Source organism: Panthera leo, chromosome D2 (assembly GCF_018350215.1).
Source record: "Panthera leo isolate Ple1 chromosome D2, P.leo_Ple1_pat1.1, whole genome shotgun sequence".
NCBI classification, from domain to species: domain Eukaryota; kingdom Metazoa; phylum Chordata; class Mammalia; order Carnivora; family Felidae; genus Panthera; species Panthera leo.
Window position 1 is genome coordinate 45,893,379 of NC_056689.1, and position 19,568 is coordinate 45,912,946.

General features: G+C 36.0%; 1 protein-coding gene across 7 annotated transcripts in view; it reads left to right on the forward strand.

Moving 5' to 3' along the window:
- MAPK8 (mitogen-activated protein kinase 8) overlaps window positions 1-19,155 on the forward strand; it is a 98,730-nt gene extending 79,575 nt beyond the window's left edge. For 5 of the 7 annotated variants that reach the window (XM_042909299.1, XM_042909302.1, XM_042909301.1 and 2 more), the window contains 7 exons: window positions 2,874-3,039; window positions 7,574-7,645; window positions 9,001-9,183; window positions 9,517-9,641; window positions 10,175-10,238; window positions 13,754-13,831; window positions 17,695-19,155. In XM_042909299.1, the coding sequence (XP_042765233.1) occupies window positions 2,874-3,039; window positions 7,574-7,645; window positions 9,001-9,183; window positions 9,517-9,641; window positions 10,175-10,238; window positions 13,754-13,831; window positions 17,695-17,840 (834 nt within the window). In that variant the 3' untranslated portion in view covers window positions 17,841-19,155. Of the gene's footprint in view, window positions 1-2,873; window positions 3,040-7,126; window positions 7,199-7,573; window positions 7,646-9,000; window positions 9,184-9,516; window positions 9,642-10,174; window positions 10,239-13,753; window positions 13,832-17,689 lie in introns of all 7 variants that reach the window. The other 2 variants (XM_042909300.1, XM_042909305.1) reach the window with 2 other exon arrangements.
- Window positions 19,156-19,568: the final 413 nt, after the last annotated feature.

Consider the following 19,568-nt stretch of genomic DNA (forward strand, 5'->3'; position numbering starts at 1 on the left):
TTTTTTATGGAGGCTGCATTACATGTTATGATTGATTAAATCATTAGCCTTTGATGTTGAATTTGGTCTTTAGCCTTCTTCTCCCTGGTGATCTGAGTGGGAAATGCTGAGAGTTCTGACCCTCTAATCATTTTGTTGTTGCCCCTGGCAACCAGCCCCCCATCTTTGGAACTTAACAAAAGTCACCTCCTTAACATAAACTCTGGTTTGGTTGGATGGGACTTCTTAGGAATAACAAAAAGTAGTTCTTTCACTTTTAGTGCTCTTTTAGGTAATGCAAGGGTTTTAGGAGCTCTGTGCCAGTAATTGGGACAGAGACCAAATAGATATTCCTTATTTCAAATCGCAGTGGTACAACTAGGCTATGTCATGGTAACAAATAAACCCTGAATTCTCAGGAGCTTAACACAGCTAAGGTTTATGGCCCATACTACATATCCAGTGTAGGTCATGGTGGGGTAAGGACATAGGTGCTCAGCAAGCTCGCTTGACAGAGGGTCCACTATTTGGAAGGTACTAATCACCAGAGCTGAGGAAGAGACAACAGGGTGTCGTGCACTGGCCCTTCTGTTCTTTTTTTTTTTTTTTTTTAACGTTTATTTATTTTTGAGACAGAGAGAGAGCATGAACGGGGGAGGGTCAGAGAGAGGGAGACACAGAATCTGAAGCAGGCTCCAGGCTCTGAGCTGTCAGCACAGAGCCCGAAGTGGGGCTTGAACTCACAGATCGCGAGATCATGACCTGAGCCAAAGTCGGCCGCTTAACCAACTGAGCCACCCAGGCGCCCCTGGCCCTTCTGCTCTTTGCTCCCACTCACAGCCCATTGACTAGAGCTAATCATGGTTAGGCCTTGTCTGTGAGGAGACTGAAAAATACTGTGGAGAAGCTGGGTTATTAGATTAATCCTACTTCCTCTGCCACAAATTTATGCAAATTTAGTTCTTCTCATGGATAGTTAGCAGTGTTACATCTGTGGAAAGCTGTAAGTTGATACAAGGATGAATTTCAGGTAATAGTCTTTGAAGCATTTTGTTGACTTTTTTCTTGACAAAACATATTTGTAAAAAAATTATATTTTGCTCTTAATCTTTCCAAAATAAAGTATTTAAGGTTGGCATCTTATTTCTAGGCTATAGTGTAGTAGTGTAAAGAGCCATTAATCATTAGCCATCACAGTAGACACTGAAGTAGTTTCAGTTTTGCAATATGTAATTCTTGAACAGGCTGTATTTGCTGAGATAATGTGTTTTGTAAATAGTACGACATTATATGTACAAAATAGCTGTAATGAAAACTTTCATTTTATATTTCATTAAGCCTGTTGATATCTATTTTCAATTTGAAAAAGCCCTTGGAGTACATATCTTCTAAACCCATTCATGATTGCCTATCAAAATATGCTAAAGACAACATACATGATTTTCTGGATATAGGTGTTACAAAAGTGTAAACGATGTCTTACAGGCCAGCTTTTTTTCTTTTGTATTAATCATTGATATTCAACGTTACGTACTGCATGTCTGTACCCATAATGGAATGTGTTTGTGGGCAGATACATTGAGTTTGCTTTCTTTGGTTTCGTGGTTCATAATAAGATTCATCAGAGCTAACAGACAAAGTGTGTTGGACTTGAAAGTCATGAGTGTTTATGCTGCTGCTGCCTTCCTTTTAATGATCATAGCATAGAATTCCTTAAGGTTGGGCAGGTAGAAAATTCTTCACAAGGACCTTATTTAGTAGCATCAACTGCTAGTATTTTATGGATTAGTGGCACCAAGACAATGGTGTCCTACTTCTATGGGCAGACAACAATTTTACGAACACATTTGTGTGATTTAAAGTGGGAAGCCAGTGATGGAAAGACTGGTTATGATCATTTCAGTCCATGGGACGCCTGGGTGGCTTAGTTGGTTGAGCGTCTGACTTCAGCTCGGATCACGATCTCTGGGTTCATGGGTTCAAGCCCTGCTTTGGGCTCTGTGTGAACAGCTCAGAGCCTGCAGCCTGCTTCGGATTCTGTGTCTCCCTCTTTCTCTGCCCCCTCCACCACTTGTTCTCTCTCTCTGTCTGTCAAAAACAAATTTAAAAAAACATTAAAAAATTTTTTTTAAGCTGAAAAAAACTGATAATTAATGACTTTAAAAAAAGATCATTTCAGTCCTTTACAAATGAAAGTCTGCCAGTTTGTGGTTTTTTTTTTTAAATTTTTTTTAAAGTTTATTTATTTATTTTGACAAAGAGAGCAAGTGGGGTAGGGGCAGAGAGGAAAGAGAGAATCCCAAGCAGGGTCCGCACTATAGCCACAGAGCCCAGTGTGGGACTTGAACCCATGAATTGTGAGATCATGACCTGAGCCAAAACCGAGAGTCAGACACTTAACTGACTGAGCCACCAAAGCACCCTGAAAATCTGCCAATTTGAAAGGTCTTGGATTGTCAATAGAATGGCCCGTTGACTTATCTATATAAAGCTCATTGTGACTTTAAAATGAGATTTTTAAAAATCTGGTAATTTAGTATACAAATGAGTATAAATGCTTACCTTAACTATTCTGTTTATTTTACTGTAACAGTTCTTATGTGAGCTTTAAAATACCTTCCAAAATTGCTTTTATTGCACTTGATTGAAAATTTCTAGCTAATCATAATTTCCATTGCTAATTTCTGTAATAAGTATGTATTCATAAGTGAAAAATGCCATCAAGCTAATGTCTCACAATTACCTGTTACAAAGAATCTGAGCAGTGGTACGGATTGTAATGAGATAAATTATAACAATTACCATGAATTATTTTACAACTGATCTAACAATTTGTGAACTGTAAAATGTTTGTATATATCACAGCAGCCATTTTTTATTTTTGTATTTTGAAGGACTTAAAGCCCAGTAATATAGTGGTAAAATCAGACTGCACTTTGAAGATTCTTGACTTTGGACTGGCCAGGACTGCAGGAACTAGTTTTATGATGACGCCTTACGTAGTGACTCGCTACTACAGAGCACCTGAGGTCATCCTAGGGATGGGCTACAAAGAAAACGGTCAGCAAACACTATTTACTCAAAATACTGTTACTGGCTTTTGTTTATCAGATTTATTATGTAAATATTTAAGCTGGAAGTGCATAGAGTTAAATGTACCACTGAGGTGTTCATCAGGAGTTTGAAAGTAACTATAAATTTTGTCATAAATGTTTGGAAAAACTTGGGGCCCCTGTTTATTTAAATAGAAGTACATAACAGTCAACACTACAGTTGGATAGAGTTTGTTGCTATTGCCCCTGAAACAATATATGCCATTTGTTTGCCTGTAACTTGAAAATGAGCATTTCTTTTTTTAAATTTTTTTATGTTTATTCTTGAGAGAGAGAGACAGAGCATAAGCGAGGGAGGGGCAGAGAGAGAGGGAGACACAGAATCCGAAGCAGAGCTTCAAGCTGTCGGCACAGAGCCTGATGCGGGGCTTGAACTCACAAAATGTGAGATCATGACCTGAGCCAAAGTCGGACGCTTAAACCAAGTCACCCAGGTGCCCAGAAAATGAGCATTTCTAACAGGGACTTAGGAAGTATGTGGTAGATTGACAGTTTGTTTTTAGTAATAATCCTACTTGCATTGGTGATATTTGAACATATTTCCAATCCCATGAAACTAAGGTTCTAGCACTTAGTGTAAACTGTAAGAGCTGCATTGAGGCCATTCTGCAAAGCTGATGGATAATTAATTAAGGTGGTCTTTGGGGAAAAACAGTGTTTCATCAAAGCCTTGTATCCTGCCTTAAAGAAATAGCACTATTGTATATGGGTATATTCAATTATATATTTCAACAGTAGAATCAAGATTGAAAATTATCAGGCATGTAGTTCATGCATTTTTAGAAATTTTATACATATATGTACATATATAGAATTTAAGAAGTTTTGTTGGGGGCGCCTGGGTGGCTCACTCGGTTAAGCGTGCGACTTTGGCTCAGGTCATGATCTCACAGTTCATGGTTCGAGCCCCACTTCCGGCTCTGTGCTGACAGCTCAGAGCCTGGAACCTGCTTCAGATTCTGTGTCTCCCTCTCGCTCTCTCTGCACCTCATGTTCTGTTTTCTCTGTCTCTCAAAAATGAATAAACGTTAAAAAAAATTAAAAAAAAAAAGTATTGTTGAATCTCACTCAGATATTTAGGAGATGAATAAATCTGCACAGGATTATTATTAACTTAAACTATAACTTTTAAAATGCAATTTCATCCAAAATACTCCCTAGAAAAGGACCTAGGTGTTTTTTCTATCAAGAAATCTAGAACAGCAAGCAGTTTACTTTGAATCAAGAAACTATATTAATCTTCAAATTTCTTTTTTATAAAAGACTATATTGAACGGAGGGTTTTAGCTTAATTTCCTTTGCTTTTCTGAATTAATTAAAAATAAACACTTACAATTATTCTTTCCTAAGTAAGCATGCTGTTCTGTTTTCTTACTCTCTACCTAAAATTGTTGTATGCCTTAGAATTTGGTGAGTTGGATTTAATATTAGACTCTTCTTTTGAGAGTTGATACTTCAAGTGATCAGCATGAAGATTGCTTTTGCATTTGCTGTAAAACTATTGGTTGTCATGGATATTGTGTCACTCAGTGACCTGTAAATGTGATTTTGGGACATAGCTCCCTACCAGAAATTAACATCAAGAGAAACTATCCTATGAAGAATTGGCATGCTTTCCTGTCTTAGATAAGAATTGTGGAGATCACTTTATTGCCTTTTTTTGCCTCAGGAAATGGAGTTAAATGTAATGCTCACTCATGATAACATTAGCAGCAAAATTAAACATAAGAACTTCCTTCTTTTAGTGACACCCACCGCCATTTGTTTTAACAACTTTGTCTTTTATTGCAAGCTACCATAAAGCTTTTTGGAAACTGTGATACAATGGAATATATTTAAACTGCCAAATAGACTAAGCAGTTTGACCCTTTAAAGCTAGTTTTTTGTTTGAATTAGGCTCATTATGTTCTGAGAGACTTCACTAACCCAGACAGTATCTTCCCACGCTTGCAGCTTTTGAAATTTGTTTAAAAATAACGTTTTTCTTAAGGTTATCTATATAAATTTTGTCCTGGATCTTTAACTAAAGTTTGCCATTCTCTAAAAATCTATAGGAAAAAGTTATTGTTGTAGATTTTTTCCATAAAATGAAAACCCTGGAAAAAAAATTGTTCTTTGAACTGATTTATGAGTATTACTTTTTCCTTTAAAATTCTGTTCTTGAAAGTTTTGAATCATAAGGATTCATATGTATTTATTTCTATTTCTATTTTTATTTTTGAGAGAGTGTGCGTGCCCATGCGCACAGGTGTGGGACAGAGAGAGAGGGAGAGTGTCAGCTTGGAGCCCAAGGCAGGGCTTAATCCCTTGATCCCAGGATCCCACGAACTGCAAGATCATGACCTGAGCCCAAATCAAGAGTCAGACGCTCAACTGACTGAGCCACCCAGGCACCCCAAAACTCATATGTATTTTAATATGAAATTTTATTTTTATTTTATTTCTTTATTTTTTTAATGTTTATTTAATTTTGAGAGAGAGAGACAGAGCATGACCAGGGGAGGGGCAGAGAGAGAGAGGGAGACACAGAATCTGAAGCAGGCTCCAGGCTCTGAGCTGTCAGCACAGAGCCTGACGCGGGGCTCGAACCCACGAACCACGAGATCATGACCTGAGCCAAAGTCAGACACTTAACCGACAGAGCCACCCAGGCGCCCCTTAATATAACATTTTAGAGAAACTTTAATTCTACAGGATTTCCAAAATTTATTACCAACTTTGTTCCTAAGATTCTGTAATGAGCTGGCAGTCTCTTTATTGAGTGTATTAGAAAGTACAGACTTCTAATTTCATAAGTCTACCAGCATGGGCGCCTCTCCCTAATACTTTTGCCCTTTTCTTCATGCTCTCAAAAAGGGCCTGGAAACTTCAAAAACAAATGCAAGTTTCTAAGGCTTTCTTTTTAAATTGCTCATTCTTCCCCTCTTCTATTAAGCTGCAGCCACCTATTCTCCTTTTTATTTTAATTGAAGTAGAGTTAACATACAATATTATATTAATTTCAAGTGTACAACACAGTGATTCAGTGTTTATATACGTTATGAAGTGATTACCACAACAAATTTAGCCATGTACTCTCCTGTTTTTACCAAATTTTCAGACCAAAGATATAAAATGTCAGGGTGTATTAGTGAAACAGGTGGAGATTGCCCTTTCTGTGTCTAGCAGATTCTTTTCAGCATTGATTAGAGTGATAAGAGTCAGTGAGTCATTGAGGAGACTCTGTAGATAATAAATCTGTAGGAACTTTCATACTGTACCCAGCTAAAACTAACTTAAACCAAAGCAGTTTGGCTATATGGGTTTAAAAAACTTTAGGTGGAGAAAAAAGTTTAAGTTTTCTTAATTGATTATTTGCTCGTTCTCTAAGCACTTGTTCCTTTTGGGATAGTAGGGTAAATGTAACATGGCATTGCCAAGAAGACAAATTACTTCTGATTCAGAATAAACATAGGATTTCTTTAATGCATTTATCCAGTTTGAAATCCAGTTTGAAAATTTCTGAAGAGCTTTCGATTAACTTTTTAACTGTAATTGTTCATAGAAACATTCTTTCTGTGTAACTATTTTAGTATACTAGATTATTTCTGCTCATGCTTTTTTCTTTTATTTGACTTAAAGAGAGAGTATAATGCACAGTTGAGCCTCAAAATAGAATCAGAATTTTATTTAAATTTTGCTACCTCGTGTTCATTTTCAGCCTTATTTGTAAAGTCTGTGTTTTGTTCTGCCTGTTTTATAAACAAATTTTTAGAGACAAAATGTATAGGTTTCTTAATTATGTGATTTCTGTGCATAGCTCTCACTTTAAAATTAGATGTGTAGTTAAAAGGCAATACTTCATGTTTGCTTTTGTGAATCAAAGCCTTTTGAAAAATATTTTGTGTTTTAAATTATTCCATTAGCTAAAATTAAAATCACTTTTTTCTTTTTGTGATGTTTTGCAGTTTTTATATAATGCAATCATATTATGCTTCTTTGATTTTAATGACCTTTTGCTTTGCTTTTCCTTCTTTTGTGCTGCAAACATATAGTGGATTTATGGTCTGTGGGGTGCATTATGGGAGAAATGGTTTGCCACAAAATCCTCTTTCCAGGAAGGGACTGTATCCTTGTGCTGCTGCAGCAGTTTAATTAGTTAGGTGATGAACTTCCTTGTGTTCTCTAATGAAAATAAACATGGTACATTCATATATATATACATATATATATGGGTTTCGTAAACAGATGTAAAGTTTGTGGCTGTTATAGTTCAAAAATTGTTGAGAAAAGAAGCTGAAATATTTGTAGGCTGCATCTGGCAGTAGGACATACAGTCTCTGCTGGTAGTTAGAGCACATTCACTGTCACTCATTTTTATTTTATACTGCTTTCTATAATTTTAAAGTATACATGGTGTATGTGATTTTTTTTAATGTTTAAATATTTTTTTTTATTTTAACCAAAATCTTTATGTTAATGTCATTGCATTTTGTTTTCAGTTGACATTTGGTCAGTTGGGTGCATCATGGGAGAAATGATCAAAGGTGGTGTTTTGTTCCCAGGTACAGATCGTATCCTTACCTTTGGCCTAAAATGTAGTTTCTAAAGGTCAAAATGTATGATAGCACTTCAGCTTGGTCAGGTATAATGTATTTGTCTCTCCCTAATAATAAAGTATTGTTAAATTACTCTTTCAAAATACCACCTGCTATTTGACATAGACTTTCCTTTCCCTCATTTATTGTTTTGTATGTTAATTCTGACAACTGCTCAAGTTAATTATCCACAATTACTTGCTGGCTTTGAGTTGATTTATTTAACCTAAATCAAAAATCATGGCTTGCATTAAAATTTCTAATAATTGTACACTTGAGTAAGTCTTAGAAGTACCTTAGGACTTAATATGAATTTTAGAATGTCTGTTGCTTCTGTTCATCCTTTGGTTTTTTTACCCCCAACCACCTCCTCTTTTGTTAATGTTCTGTGTGTTTTGTGTTTTTTGGTTGCTGTCTCATTATTCAACATAACATACTGATATTTTCATCAGAGAATTTTAGCAGTAATAGTTTTATATGGTGATGAGTAGATTTGGGTTCATTCTTTTTGTTCATCTGACCACTTTTAGTATTCATATTAACAGTGATCTGTTACGTGTTTATCAGCTAGTGACACTTAGAGTTGTTGTAGGAGGGGGGGTGGAAAAAGCCATACTCACTGGGTTACAGTAAGAAAAGTTGAGTTAGTGTGTAGAGAAGACTTGGAGTATAAAGACTAGGAGGAAAAAGACCAAGGAATCCTAACCTCACAACTTACCAAAACAGACTCATTTTCTTAAGTTTCAGAGCTTTAAAAACATTTTCATTAATGTAAGGTAAACAAAGAGTGGCAAAATAAAATGCCACTTTTGTTAGACCCATCATTTTTTTATTGCTACAGGTTATTTTCTGTCAGTGTAGAAAACTAAAAAATGTAGGACAGATTATAAGAAATATTTCTTATCCTTCACATTTTCTGATCAGCTGCAAGAAAAGACAGATTTTGTATTCTAGAATTGTGCACAGTTTAAATTCAGATTCCCTGTGAGTAGTAATTGTCATTATTTCTTCAGTCACCTATCATTTGTATATAGAATTTGTAGGTTTAAGCTTCCATTGTTAGGGTAAAATCAGTATTAGACACACACACACACACACACACACACACACACACACACAGACAAAGTAAGGTTAACAAAGCTTGTTTATTGATCCTTTCTGTCTGTCTACAGTCATTGCCTTTTACAAACTGGCTATAAGACAGAAGATATATAACTGCCACATTCTTTCTTAGGGTTTTTTAAATGCCATTTTCTTGTCATTTTAATATAGATATGACTAATGTGTTGAACATTAGATACAGAGTATTTTTCTTAGCTACTTGATATTAGATATTGATCAGTGGAATAAAGTTATTGAACAGCTTGGAACACCATGCCCTGAATTCATGAAGAAACTACAACCAACAGTAAGGACTTACGTTGAAAACAGACCTAAATATGCTGGATATAGCTTTGAGAAACTCTTCCCCGATGTACTTTTCCCAGCTGACTCGGAACACAACAAACTTAAAGGTACTTTTTATAAATACATATATTTAATCCCATTTTGAGTATGTGTGTGTGTGTGTGTGTGTGTGTGTGTGTGTGTGTGTGTGTTTGTGTGTTTATGTTCTTACGGGATATAACCCAGCGTCCTCTCTGGGTAATGGAACAAAGTGAAAGACTTTAGTTACTTTTTTTTGTAAATTTTTTTTTTTGACCATATGTATGACCAGATTTTATAGTAAAATCTGTTCTTTTTAAAACATATACTTTTTGATAAATGATAATGTCAAGTTTCCGAAGTTTATGGTAATTTAAAAACTTTTATGAGATACATGTACATTAACATCATTATTTTTACAGCCAGTCAGGCAAGGGACTTGTTATCCAAAATGCTGGTAATTGATGCATCTAAAAGGATCTCTGTAGATGAAGCCCTCCAGCATCCATATATCAATGTCTGGTATGATCCTTCTGAAGCAGAAGCTGTAAGTTCTTTTCTTAATGTTTGAAGAATATACTGAATTAGAGTTAGGTTTGGAGGAGACTTTTTAAATTTAAATAAAAGTATAGATAAATGATGATGGTATTTTTCTGTTTTTGCATGAATGGTATCTTAAATTAATGAGCATCTCCAAGCACCCCTGACACAAAATAAAGCTACATCTCACTGTTTCTTACCTTTTTGCCTTGCCTTTTACATAATGAGCTAGAATGTTGAACACTTTGGGAAAACGTTGTAACTAATTGCAAAACAAATTATTGTGTCCAAAGCATAGCACAATTCTGTAATCTAAATAAAATGTGACAATTTCAAAAACTGGAGGAAGAGAAAAAGACAGTTCAACATCTTTTTTTTTTTTTTTTTTTTTGTCATTTTGTTGTCCAAAATTAGTTTCTCTACATAAGAAGGTTGGTCTGATGATGTATTTTTGAAAGCCTCTAATACTTCAAATAATTATAAAGAATTTATGTACTCCCAGTAAAGCAACTCAATTATTACTGCCCTTGTGTTTTTCAGCCACCACCCAAGATACCTGACAAGCAATTAGATGAAAGGGAACATACAATAGAAGAGTGGAAAGGTAACATTCGCCAAGTTCTTAGAGATGAAGCTGAAAGAGCATCTGAATCTTTATGTTGATTTAATCATGTTAGGAAAATTAAAGATACTTGTTATTCGTAACTGATATTTGGTAAGAGGATTATTAATGTTTTTACAGAGGTAGAAATTAAGTCTCCTCCATCCCTGACTTAATCTGAATCTCTCGTGTTTCCTACCCCAGAGAGACACATCAGTGCTTTCTGAAATTTGTATGTTCTTCCATAGTGTACAGATACACAGACTTGTGTTTGCCATCTCCCTCTCTTTCTCTCCCACCCTGTTTTAATCACAAATGGTCGTATACTGTTCACATTTGCTTTGTTGATATAATCATTTATCTTCAAGATTCTTCTGTCTCGTTCCACATATCTGGCTCATTTGGCTTAAAAGCTGTTAGCATTCTGCTGTACGACTGTGTCACAATTTCTGTATTTAACTCCCTCTTGAAGAGCTTTGTGTCCAGGCTGTTGTTGTTACAGACAGCTCTGCAGTGTTGTTGTGCACACGTGAGAACGGGCCTGTAAGAAAAATCCTATAAGGAGATTTGTCAGGCCAAAGGATATTCCCAAATTACTTTCCATAGAACTTACAGCAGTTTATACTTCCATCAGCATTGTGTAGAATGTCTGTTTTACCCCCACCCTCCCCAACCGAGTTAATTTTTAATCTTTGCAACTCTAATATGGTAGTTTTACTTTGTGTATGTGGGGAAACATTAATAATACATTGATTGTCACAGAAATGTTAAAGTGTTTCTTTCATTAAAAGATTCCCTGGAACACTGGAGCCAGATAATTTTTAGATCCTGTTCACTTCCATTTGCATTGTTGTCATTTAGTAATTTGATGACTTTTATAGCCGCATGACTTTGGGCAGGTCACTTGGTCCCTTCTTTACCTTATCTTAAAATGGAGACAGGGGACATCTTATTAAGAGCTAAGTACCAAAATGGTTGCAGGGCTAAAGGTAGTGAGGAGATACAAACTTAAACAAGTGATCTGTCTATAAACCTGTTCGGGAAGAATGAATTTGATTCTTTCTTTTTAGGAATAACCAGAGATTAGTCTTCTCTGAGTTGACTTTAGGGAAACACACAGACCCTCTAGAGCCCACCAGAGTGATAGAATTGAGTAGAACCTAGTATATCTGTATATGTAATAAGTAATGTACAAGGATGTAATTGTGGATCAAAGTGTGTACTAAAATATCTTGCCTGATATTTTTATATACCATTACATTTAGAATAGGCATTTATGTATTTCTTATAACCTTAATAGGCCACCAGTTGTAAAACACACCGCTGTATACCACTAAGAAAACACTGCCAGGGGCACGGCACCATTGATTGTAAGATGCAGCCCCATTTCCAAGATAATAAACTGATAAAAGTGCATCTTAAAATCAGTGTAACACAGTATAGTTGACCCTTCCAGCAATGCAGGGGTTAGGGTGCTGACTCACGCACTTGAAAATTCACATAAAATTTTTGACTCCCCTAAAACAGCTGCTAATAACCTGCTGTTTTCTGGAAGCTTTACCAATAACATGGTTGGTTAGCACAGATTTTAATGTTATATGTATTATATACTGTATTCTTACAATAAAGTATGCTAGAGAAAAAAAAATGTTATTAAAATCATAAGAGAAAATTTACAGTACTGTGCATATATTTGTTGAAAAAAGTCCACGTATAAGTGGACCCATGCATTTCAAACCCATGTTGTTCAAGAGTCAACTGTATTTTTGTTTGTGTGTAAAGATGTATCTGGAATTTATTCTGTATCTTTTTCTCCTAGTCTAAGTGTAGCTCAGTAATTAACCACAAAATGCCTTTTTTTCTTTTTTCTTTTTTGTTTTTTCTTTTTTTTAAAGAGGGTGAGTGTTTGGACAGGGGAGGGGCAGAGAAAGAGAGAGAGAGAGAGAGAGTCAGAGAGAATCCCAAGCAGGCTCCATGCCCAGTGCAGAGCCCAACATGGGTCCGATCTCCCAATTGGGAGATCCCATGATCCCATACGAGATCATGACATGAACCAAAGCCAAGTTGAATGCTTAACCGACTGAGCCACCTGGGTGCCCTGCAAACTGCCTTTTTAAAGATCTGCTTAAGAGGTTTAGCATTACAACAGAAAGAAAAATCTGTTGGCAGAGCCATTAACTTAACATGTTGCGTTGCCTACTTAGTACTCCTAAGTAGCTTTGGTTCTTCTCCCCTTTTTTTCTTTAAAGAAAAGCATCTTTCATTCCTTCCTCTATCCTATTTTTCTCCTTCGAAGCCCAAAAAGATTAATATAGCAAGGAAAGTTAGGTGTCTCTAGCTCTTGTTCATTTCAACATATCCACTCAATTTACCTTATAATCAGAGATTCCTTATCAGTTGAAGGAAATTCAGACTCCTTGAAATTCTGGGCAACATTCTCTACTTGTACATTTTCCTCAGAAGAGGGTTTGTTGTGCTTATGCAGTTCTCAAAGGATTCCTGACTCAAATATGGTGATGCATAATGGTGATTGTAGCATTGACTAGAAGGCTCTTCTGAAGTAGATATTCTTACCCTTATGGTGCATCACACTTGACCTCAGGATCACTTAGAAGAACGCAGGGCAGGAGGCACATAGGACCTCAAGGCAGCATTTGGCATCTCTCTTCAGTTGGAACAGTGCTCACACAGTCCATCCACTGTCCAGAAGTCCAGTTAAAAAATGAGGTTCCCATGGGAAAATCTTGACTGTGATAGCATGTTATGCTTCAAATCCTAAGGAGTTGAAGTGTAGCTACCTGCTTTTTTTTTTTTTAACAGAAGTCCGTGGGGGAGGGGAAGAAAAAAAAAAAAAAGGTTAGAGAGGGAGAGAGCCAAAGCATCAGTGTCTCTTAAAAACTGAGAACAAACTGAGGGTAGATGGGGGGTGGGAGGGAGGGGAGGGTGGGTGATGAGTATCGAGGAGGGCACCTTTTGGGATGAACACTGGGTGTTGTATGGAAACCAATTTGACAATTTCATATTAAAAAAATGTATATCCCATCCCGATTAAAGAGGCTTCCATACACTTCTGTACTTAAGTCTTTTAACAGATATCTGGATAAGCACCTGCAATGTACTAGGTTACTGTGCCACAACCAGGAAATAAGACATGAATGAAACAAATGTGATTTAAGCTCTCACTGAGACAGAACTGAGCATGTGTAGAATGATATGGTATAGTACAGAGTTCTGGTGGAGTAAAAAAGATAGGGCTTCTAACCCCAGCTCTATCCTTAATCCAAGTTTAGGAACATTAGTTATACCAGAGATTTTGTTCTTTCAGTATAGTCCATTGTTCAGGATCAGGGTATTGTTACAAACACCTTTGAATCTTAGACTGACACTTAGGGACACTTTACCATTGAAAGGACACTATTAGAAGTCTTTAATGTGTGTAAAAATGTTCAACTTAAAACAGATACCTGTGAGGTTGGCTCTCAGACTTTGAAAAGTTTGTTTTTGTTCCTCTTTTTCAGAGTTGATATACAAAGAAGTTATGGACTTGGAGGAGAGAACCAAGAATGGAGTTATACGGGGGCAGCCCTCTCCTTTAGGTTGGTTACTATATAAGCTTGGTTAAGGTTATAAGGTTAGGGTTACTTCTTGTGTTGTAATCTTCAGTTGCATGAATCACGTATTGTTTCCCATATTTATCACTGTTACTATTTTTTAAGTTTAAGTATAGGGAGTGTAGTTTGGGTGAAACCACTGGTAGGTACACTGTTGTCCTAATACATCATGCTAATATATCGGTAACTGACTCCATAAAATACACATCTTTTTCTATAATACTGACATTCTATTGAAAAACGGAAATTTAAAACCATTTTGTATTGGCATTGTTCTCTTTAAAGAAGAAATTTTTCATAATTCAATATACTTACCAGGATTTTAATAGTCTTTACTTTGGATAAATAAACTAAGCCTTCATTGAAAGATTTAGTACGTCTTTCTCATTAAGTTACCATCTTTCTCATTTTGGTATTGATTTGTTGAACCAAGGCAATAACATTAAAACTGCCATTAGGAAGTGTTCCATCTAAAAAGAAAACTGGTTGGCAGGAGTTAAACATTTTCTTTTATCACAAGCTATATTTAATGTTAGCACTTACAAAAGCATAAAGCATTGAGGGAAAAAGTTAAATGACAGGTAACATGTATATATTCAGTACAAACTACATGACAGGCACTGGTGGTTTATGTACTTTATTTCATTCAACCCCTGAGACCTCACTGAAGGGAATATTATGCACATTTTACAGATGAGGAAACTAAAGTTCAGAAGAATTAAATGAACATAAAATTACAAATGTATTATGTAGAAAAGCTAATACTTACAGCCATGTTCATCAGTAACTTCAAATGGCATGGTTTTTCTAGCATCCCATGTGGCCTTTAGCTGGCAGCAGAGACTTTTGGCTACAGAAGTTAGAACAGCTTTATGAAAGAGATGAAATTTGACCTGAACCTTGAAGGCTGAGTAGTGTTTTAAGAGATAGGTCTTGAATTTGAGTAAGACTATGCCATTTTAACCATCCCTTTAAAACTCTTCTACATTCTAAAAAAAATAAAAATAAAAATATTATATGAGTAAGATTTTTAACTATAGTTTCAAATGCCCATTTTGTTATACTATAAACATATATTTGTTTAGTTTCTGTGGCTTTCTGTAGCACTTTTGGTTATATTTGTGAGTTTTTGAAATTTTTTATTTTTTAAATCCTTGATCAGGAATACAGTCTTACAAATTATAATATAGATCCTGTTGAAAATAGAAAATGGGGGCACCTGGGTGGCTCAGTCGGTTGAGCTTCTGACTTCAGCTCAGGTCATGATCTCACGGTTCGTGGGTTCAAGCCCCGCATCGGGCTCTGTGCTGACAGCTCGGAGCCTGGAGCCTGCTTCTGATTCTGTGTCTGTCTCTCTGTGCCCCTCCCCTGCTCACGCTGTCTCTCTCTGTCTCTCAAAAATAAATAAATGTAAAAAAAAAAATTAAAAAAAATACATAAAATGATTTTGACAGCTTTTACCTACAATTTAGTTGTAACAAAAGCTATATTATAAATGCTTTAATAGCTGAGTTAATTAGCTTTGTATTGATGTACAGTAGTAGTTATAACTAAATTTAGTTCATGATGGAGCTTTGAGTGGGATTTGAAAAATCCATTATGTGGGAGACTGATATTTCAGAATGGTCTCCTAGTGAGTGGTACATCGGAAGTGTCAGATACTTTAGTAAACTTAAGTTCATGAGATAGAGCAGTTTTATCTGTTTTTAACTTATTTAAAGAAACTGGATCTTAAACAGCACTTGACTATGGTTATAAAATAAGTCAGTGGTAAGGACAGGACTGCAGGTTTCTAGACATTTTCTGGATTCTCAGGTATAGCTTAGGGAGAAGAGTGTTAATAACTCAACCCATTATAAAAATATTCAGTTCTTGATTATATGGAAAAAGAGAAGAAAGTCTTTGACAGATTAAACTATCAGATAATCACAATATCATTTCACCTTGAATTTTGGAAATTAAATATATTATTTTTCCCACTTTTCCTATCTTTATTTTGGTTTGGCTAAGTTTGCATGCCTTTGAGGGTGTAGAGACTCACCTTAGGGGGAAATGACTCAGCTACCTAAAATGAAGGATTTTCCCTATTATTGCCAATTCAGATATTTGAGAATTTACTAGATTGCTTTAAAGTTCAGGGGAAAAAAAGTACTTTTCTTAGGTATTTGATTTTCAGATTTAAAAGTTAACTATTTAGGGTTGCCTGGGTGTGGCTCAGTTGTAGGTGCCGGACTTCGGCTCAGGTCATGATCTCACGGTTTGTGAGTTCGAGCCCTGCATCGGGCTCTGTGCTAACAGCTCAGAACCTGGAGTCTCCTTCAGATTCTGTGTCTCCCTGTCTCTCTGCCCCTCCCCTGCTTGTGCTTTCTGTCTCTCAAAAATAAAACAAACATTAAAAAATTAAAAAAAAAAAAAAAACAACACTTAAAGTTAACTATTTAATGCATTTAAAAGTTAATTTTGGGGGCACCTGGCTGGCTCAGTCGGTAGAACATAACGATTCTTGATCTCAGGGTTGTAAATTTAAGCTCCACGTTGGGTGTAGAGATTACTTAAAAAAATTTTTTTTAATTAGAAAATAAAAGTTAATTTTTATCAAATTAAGCAGTTTGGATAAAAATGAAGTTTGGGTTACAAAATAGAGGCATAAAATGTATATTTGGTGGAACCCTTTTATGATTTGAATATTTCGGTACAAGTCTTTGAAGCTAGCTGTGGTATTGTGTACTCTTCAGTCAGAACAGGTGCATTCTGTAGTGTCCTATGGATTGAATTTAAAATATAATGTCTTCGGTTCACTCTGGCTAGGAACCTAATGGACCAGTCCAGCCCAACACCCTAAAGATTTGCCTATCCCCACTCCCCTGGCTATTTCATTGTTAGATTTGAAGACAAGCTCTCAGAGGACCTTTTGTATTCTAAAGTGTTTTATGGTTCATCATTAGAATGGTAGGATGATTTCAAGCACTGAGATGCTGGGTTCTGGAGTAGTGGTTTTCAACCTGCTTTGTTTTAGCATTCTTTGAGTGCCTGAAAACTCAGCCCTAGAAATTCTTACTGCTCAATTTGGAAACCACTGCTTTTATTCCATAAATGAGTTCTTAAGAACATTTGTATAACTTGCATTATTTAATAGGCTCAAGTTTGGAATGGCCCTTATTTAGTAATCCCATAGTTCAGAAGTACTTACCTATGAATGTGAATCACCGTTAACATATTTCCCACCCCCCAAGTGACATTCCTTCCCCTTTCCTAACCCAGCCCCCTTGAAAGGATTTCACTATTGGTTATGTATTCCTGTTCCTTTTTAAAATCCAAGAAATGCTTGTTACCTATACTTTCAGTAAAGGAAACAGTCTTCCCCTACTTTATCTGTTTAATAAATCCATGCTAGCATTTATGAAGTATTTATTAGAGTAAAAATAACAAGAACATGAGTTTACCCAAATAGGGTTCTTGAGTGACCCTGGCAAGTCCTATAACCTAAACTGGGACAGTTGAACTAAGGACCCTTCCATTGAGAATGATTTTAGTCTTTGTCTTGGCTTTTTCTTTAAAACAAGATGTGCCAGAATACTGCTTGGAGTTTATAGTGAGAAGATAACATAAGCCATTTTTATTAGGGCAGTGGTTTTTAACTTTTTGAGTTACATATCCCTTTGGAACCTCTGTCCAAAAAAAATGCAGTACAGACAGTATTGCATGTATTATCACACACACAACTTTTAAACCTTTTAAAGCCAAGAGAAAAAAAATGATTGATTACTAGAGGTAGCCAGTACAGTACAGGTAGCTCAGTGTGCAACTCTGTCTGCAACTGATTTGCTGTTTTGTTTCTCATAGCACAGGTGCAGCAGTGATCAATGGCTCTCAGCATCCATCGTCATCATCGTCTGTCAATGATGTGTCTTCAATGTCAACAGATCCGACTTTGGCCTCAGATACAGATAGCAGTCTGGAAGCATCAGCTGGACCTCTGGGCTGTTGTAGATGACTACTTGGGCCTTGGCAGGGGGGTGGGGGGATGGGGAGTCGTTTAGTCATTGATAGAACTACTTTGAAAACAATTCAGTGGTCTTATTTTTGAGTGATTTTTCAAAAATGTAGAATTCATTTTGTAGTAAAGTAGTTTATTTTTTTTAATTTCAAGTGATGTAATTTAAAACTTAAGTTGTGTTTTAAAACAGCAACAAAACTATTGTATTTTTGCTGTAATTAACTGTATAATGTAAACCTAATTATTTTATCATGGTTTAAAATTTTTGCATATTTGCTTTATCTTATGCTGCTGATTTTTTTTTTTTTTTACTGAATTTGTAAGATTTTGTTTATCAAAGCAACTATTATGTGGTGACTTGCCTATATCATGAATTATTTAAGATTTTTATAGGTTTTTTTTATTAGAATTTTATTTCAAATGTTTTGTTCATGATGCTATCCTTCAGGGTTATGTGCTTATCAATGAAATAACCCCAGAGGAGTGAGGGAAAATAACCTGTAGCCAGTTGTATTCAGGAATAACTACTGTAAATGATGAACGTGTTAAAAAACCTCCAATATTTGCTACTTGCCAATCTTAATTTAATTTCAACAATTGGTAGGTAATCCTACATCCTACATTGTTTTTGGCAAAAGCCCCATCATCTAAATGACAGAATAACTCAGAGCATGTCTTTGAAGATGCTGGGCGTCTACCACCACCCTCCTATTCCCCGCACCCCCCCACCCCACACAACAGAAGCCAAGTAAAAAGAGTATGGTATTTTCTGCAAATTTGTGGCATGCTCAAAGATTATGATCACATAAAGTCAAGAGGATACTTCATGAATAATACATTTCAATGCAAATAAACAGATGGTTCACTTCTACTAGCTATGAGCCTGTTTTTGTATACACTGAGTTAATCTACTCAGGCTGTAGGTCCCAGCTGTGGTCTAGAGTCTGGTCTTTCCCTTTCCTGCAGCCTCAGGCCCTTGGACCTGGGACCTTTCTGGTTTCCTAGCATGATATCAGTCAGTTGAGCACCAGTTCTCAAGGCGTTTCTGGCCATTTGATTCTACCTGTAGCATAATCTATTTATACTAGCTGTCAGGAGGTTCCGAAGCCTACTTCAATTTCTGTAGGTGATGTATCAAATGAGCAATATACCGTTCATCTGAAAATAGTAGCACACAGCCATATATAGGATATCATTTTCTAAGGACTGTTTCTTCACATTGAGCAGAGCAGGCATAAGTGGTGGTTATTCAGTCTGAGTCTTTGTTTTTTTTATACCTGATTTTCAATAAAACATGCAATGTGGATGTTGAGTAGGGTAAGAATGGTGCTGCTCCTGACAAGTGTATGTTAACTGTTTACATTTTCTATCTGCGGAATTATTTCTCCACAACTGAATTTTTCGTAAGTAAATGTCATTGAAGTCTCATTTTCTCTGAAATACATCATCTGTACGGCCCCAGGCACCTTTTGTTATTTTTGGAACAAGACGGATTTTATATCATGAACTGGGAAATGCATACGTAAATCAGTGACAAGGTTCTAGGCAGGAAGCCCATGGGAATTACTGACCAGTAAGAGCAAGAACTGGTGCATCTCAACATGCAGTGTCTGAAAGTTCGCTTGGCCTGTGATTCGTGTATTTAGTGCAAGATGCCTTTTGAGTTACTTATTTTAGGTTATTGTTAATGTGCAATATTCAGGATTAAAATACATTAGCCTTTTT